Source organism: Nicotiana sylvestris, chromosome 5 (assembly GCF_000393655.2).
Source record: "Nicotiana sylvestris chromosome 5, ASM39365v2, whole genome shotgun sequence".
Lineage (NCBI taxonomy): Eukaryota > Viridiplantae > Streptophyta > Magnoliopsida > Solanales > Solanaceae > Nicotiana > Nicotiana sylvestris.
In genome coordinates, this window is record NC_091061.1 from 67,248,797 (window position 1) to 67,253,838 (window position 5,042).

At 40.8% G+C, this 5,042-nt stretch overlaps 1 protein-coding gene across 1 annotated transcript; it reads right to left on the reverse strand.

Annotated features, from left to right (window-relative positions):
* Positions 1–3,436: 3,436 nt before the first annotated feature.
* On the reverse strand, positions 3,437–4,264 carry LOC138868765 (uncharacterized). The gene has a single exon (XM_070146336.1). It carries the CDS (start codon positions 4,262–4,264, stop codon positions 3,437–3,439), a length of 828 nt encoding a protein of 275 aa, XP_070002437.1.
* Between the last annotated feature and the right edge of the window lie 778 nt (positions 4,265–5,042).

The following is a 5,042-nucleotide window of genomic DNA, read 5'->3' on the forward strand; positions in this document are numbered from 1 at the left end:
ACCCAAACCGATGGGCTGCGACGGGCACCCAGTACCTTACTCAACCGAGTACCAATATAATGTATCTTTCTTATTACATCATTATATACACGTGACATACGGGCCTAATAGGCCAACATAATCATTTATAAACTCAAAACATAGGCCGACAAGGCCATACAATCTTTCATGTACACAACATAACTCTATAAGCCTCTAAGAGTACATAATTGTCATAAAGGTCGGGACAGAGTCCCGCCATACCAAACAACATACGTCTAAATCATACTAACCAAACAAGCAACTCCGAAGCAAATGGAGCGCACTAACATATTCCGCTGAGCTGATAGGCTACTTGGAGGGCTCTCGACTTGTCTATCAGGACCTGCGGGCATGAAATGCAGCATCCCCAGGCAAAAGAGATGTTAGTACAAAAAATGTACCGAGTATGTAAGGCACATAAATAAGTATAAAATAGACATGGAAGAAATATAGAGTAATTAACTCAACCTGTAAGTCTGGATAACTCTGTAAATCATAAATTACTTTTAGCGTCATGCATATCTGTATGAATGTCATGTCGTGCATAGGTACATGTTTCATAACATCATCAGCCTCTGAGGGCATCCCATCATATCACATCGGCCACTGTGGGCAAAATCATCAACGTATACCAGTTGATCAGGTGGTGGTGCGTATAAAACGCCATAACCTTTCTCATATCCCATTTACATGTATATACATACATATATACACGTATATAACACCATCTGGTCATGGGTGAATGTACATGAATGCAATGCATGAAAAGTATGTTAATAAAATCTTTCGGAATGTCATAAGACAATTTTGCCTTTGAGTAATATCATAAAGTAAACTCTTTTCAACTTTCGTATTTTTCTGAGACCCATGAACAGATGATAAAATATTATGACACATGAAAATTCAAGAAAATAGATATCTCTAATACTTCTATGAGTAGAGTCATTTATGGAATTTGTGCATTTGCACGTTTCGTTCGTATCGTATGGATCATGATAAAAGAAAGAAAGGATAGCCATAATTTACCTAGTGTAGGGAAAAATCCGTTTGATATTCTTGGAAAAGGTTGCACAGGACTCCCTTAGAATCATAAAATCTCACGTTGCTAAGGTGCTAAGAAATCTCGTTGGAATTTTGGTTGCTAACGTTGAAATCTTTGTAGATGTTACGAATTCTCTTTGCAATAGGAGATCAATTAATACTTGAATGTCTAAAGTCCAAGGAAACCAAAATGCTCATTTCTCACGTTCTGGACATGTTGAAGTTTTAAACAAAAACTTTGAGCCCTCATCCATTAGTTAGCAATTTTGTATAAAATATTGATAAGGTAAGAAAGTCTCTTAAGTTTGTAAGCTTGTGGGGCCCACTTTGTGGCTTACTTGGCCAACAAAATTCATCCAATTTTGCCATCTTGCATTATGATTTAAGAGTCATCAATATGCTTTGATGTGCTGCCACTTGTTAGATATAATTCTTATCCAAATTTTTGGATTAATCCATCACCACCTATTAATTAACTAGGTAATGTCCTGTTACCCGGTAATTAATCAATTACCCGTAAAATTGAGAATTATTCCCACTTACTTAAAATATTACTCACTTTTCACATACCTTATACACCTTATTATTATGGCCATGTGGTACCTTGTATGGTACTAATCCGTAAATACCGAGTATTTTAGCTCGAGCTGTATTTTATCCCAACATGCCAAACTTCGATGAAAATTCATTTTCTTTGACTTGCTCCCCCGTTCACCTTAACTAATCACCGGTGAAATAGCATAATCCTTATAATCTCCAAATAATCTTTTACTTGGACTGATGCCAATTACATTACGATAAATTCAACGTACAATACTTCAAGGTGCAACATCGTCATAACTTAATACTGTGAAGCGTAACATCATCATAATATACTATTGCAGAGAGTAACATCATCGTAATATATTACTGTAGAGCATAACATCGACTTAATACTGCGGGGCATAACACCAAGCTACATACTCCACTATATATTTCTTCATTCTCGTCCATCAATTGTGCTGCCTCAAATCCTGATACATCTTAGTATCACCCGGATGAGTGGAGTACTGCAAACTGTGGGCCTCCTAAAGGATCATCTCAGACAATCCATCCACATTGGGCACACATAATTGGCCCTGCATCCGTAACACGCAGCCATCTCTGATGGAAACCTCCTTGGCATCTCCTTGTTTAACCGTATCCTTATGGACAAGCAAATGGGGGTCGTCATGCTGACGCTCTATGATGCGATTATATAAAAAAGATCGAGAAACCACGCAAGCAAGAACTTGAGTGGGCTCTGAAACATCAAATCTAACAAACTAGTTAGCTAAGGCTTGAACATCCAATGCTAATGGCCTCTCTACAGCCGGTAGATATGCTAAACTACCCAAACTCTACGTCTTCCGACTCAAGGCATCAGTCACCACATTGGCCTTCCCGGGATTATATAGAATAGTGATATCATAGTCCTTAAGCAACTCTAACCATCTCTACTGCTGCAAGTTAAGGTCTTTCTGTTTGAACATATGTTGTAGACTCCAGTGGTCAGTAAAGACCGCACAAGGGACATTGTACAACTAATGCTGCCAAATTTTCAATGCATAAACAATGGATGTTAATTCTAAGTTGTGGACCGGATAATTCTTCTCATGGGTCTTCAGTTGTGAAGACGCGCAAGAAATCACCCTACTGTCTTGCATTAACACCGCGCCAAGGCCAACACATGACGTATCACAATACACAGTATAAGATCCCGAGCCCATAGGCAACACTAATATAAGGGCTGTAGTCAAAGAAGTCTTGAGCTTTTGAAAGCTCACCTCACACTCTGTGTACCATCTGAAAGGAGCACCCTTCTAGGTCAATCTTTTCATAGGTGCAACAATAGATGAGAAACCATCTATAAAAAGATGATAATACCCAACCAAACCAAGGAAATTCTGGATCTCAGTAGCTTAGGACAGTCTAGTCCAGCTCTCCACTGCTTCAATCTTCTTCGGATATACCTTGATCCACTCACTTGACACCACATGACCCACAAATGTCATCAAATCAAGCCATAATTCACACTTTGAGAATTTTGCATACAACTTCTTCTTTCTCAAGGTCTGAAGCACGATCCTCAAGTGCTGTTCATAATCTTCCTGGCTGCGGGAGTACACCTTGATGTCGTCAATAAACACAATAACAAATAAATCAAGATAAGGCTGGAATACACTGTTTATCAGGTGCATAAATGTTGTTGGGTGTTGGTCAGCCCAAATGACATCACAAGGAACTCGTAGTGACCATATAGAGTCCTAGAGGCAGTCTTCAGAATATCTGAATCCCGAATCTTCAACTGATGATAACCTGACCAGAAATCAATCTTTGAGAACACTCTGGAACCCTATAACTTATCAAATAAGTCATCAATATGTGGCAATGGATACATGTTCTTCACTCTAACCTTGTTCAACTGCAGATAATCAATACACATGTGCATAGAACCATCCCTCTTCTTCACAAACAAGACCGGAGCACCCCACGACAACACACTAGACCGAATGAAACCCTTATCAAGAAACTCTTGCAACTGCTCCTTTAACTCATTTAGCTCCACTATGTTATACGATATCGTGGAATAGAAATGGGCTAAGTGCCCAAAGAAGTCAATGCCAAAATCAAAATCCCTATGGGGTAGCATGCCTAGAAGATCCGCATGAAATACAACTAGGAAGTCTCTCACTACCGGAACTGACTCAACGGTATGAGTATCAGCCCTGATATCTCTCACAACGGCTAGATAAGAATTACACCCCTTCTCAATCATCTGTTGAGCCTTTAGAAATGACACAACCCTAATAGGAACATAATTCGATTCACCTCTCCCCTCTAACCGTGACAAACCTGGCATAGCCAACGTCACAGTCTTGGCGTGACAATCTAGAATAGCATGATAGGGTGACAACCAGTCCATGCCCAAGATAACATCAAAGTCTACCATACAAAGTAACAATATATCAACTCTAGTCTCAAAACCACCAATAACAATTAAACACAACCGATACAAACAGTCCATAACAATAGAATCTCCCGCAGGCATGGACACATAAACAGGAGAAATTAAAGAATCACGAGATATATCCAAATATGGAGAAAAGTAATATGATACATATGAATAAGTGGATCCTGGATCAAATAAGACTGAGGCATCTCTATGGGAAACCAGAACCATACCTAATGACTATGTCTGAAGCAATTGCCTTCTCCTACCCAAAAAAGCATAGAATCTAGCCTGGCCTCCCCCTAGGGTAACCTCTACCCGCGTGTCCTCCACCCCTAGCTGGCTGTGTGGGTGGAGCGACAACTGGGGCAGTAATCATGGCTTGAGAAGTCTGTGGACCTGACTAAATCTGTGGAGCTTGTGGTCTGTGGAGGTGCACCCCTCCTGAGTTTGGAGGGCAGTCTCTAACCATATGGAGGGTATCACCAAACTCAAAGCAAGCTCTCGATGGGCGTGTCTTCTGGGATTAGCTCGGGCCTGGTCAGTTGGACTGATAGCTGAAGGCACTCCGTGCAGAAGGTGCACTAGAAAGTGGCTGAGCAAAGTGTGCAACTTGTGACCTTGGAACAACTGGAGCACCACTAGAAGTTGGAAGTGCTGAATGAACTGGATGAGTTACATATCTACCATGACAGGACGTAGCTGCAACGTGACCACCACTAAATCCTTTAGTACCTCAAGGCCTCTTGACCTTCCTGTCCTCTCTCTCACGGCCTCGCATACCCTTCAACCTCCATACAATCTCTACCACCTACTGATATGGGGTATCTGTCTCCAACTCTCGAGCCATGGTGAATCTAATACCATAGTTGAGCCCCTCGATAAATCGACGGACTCGCTCTCTGACTGTTGAAACCAAGACAGGTGCGTGTTTTGACAAATCACTAAATCAGACAACATACTCTAACACTGTCATAGTACCCTGGTTCAACTGCTCAAACTCTGTGCG

Bases quoted from the DNA above. Each gene is read 5' to 3' on its own strand.
- LOC138868765 (XM_070146336.1), bottom strand. From the start codon at position 4,264: ATGGTTCTGGTTTCCCATAGAGATGCCTCAGTCTTATTTGATCCAGGA.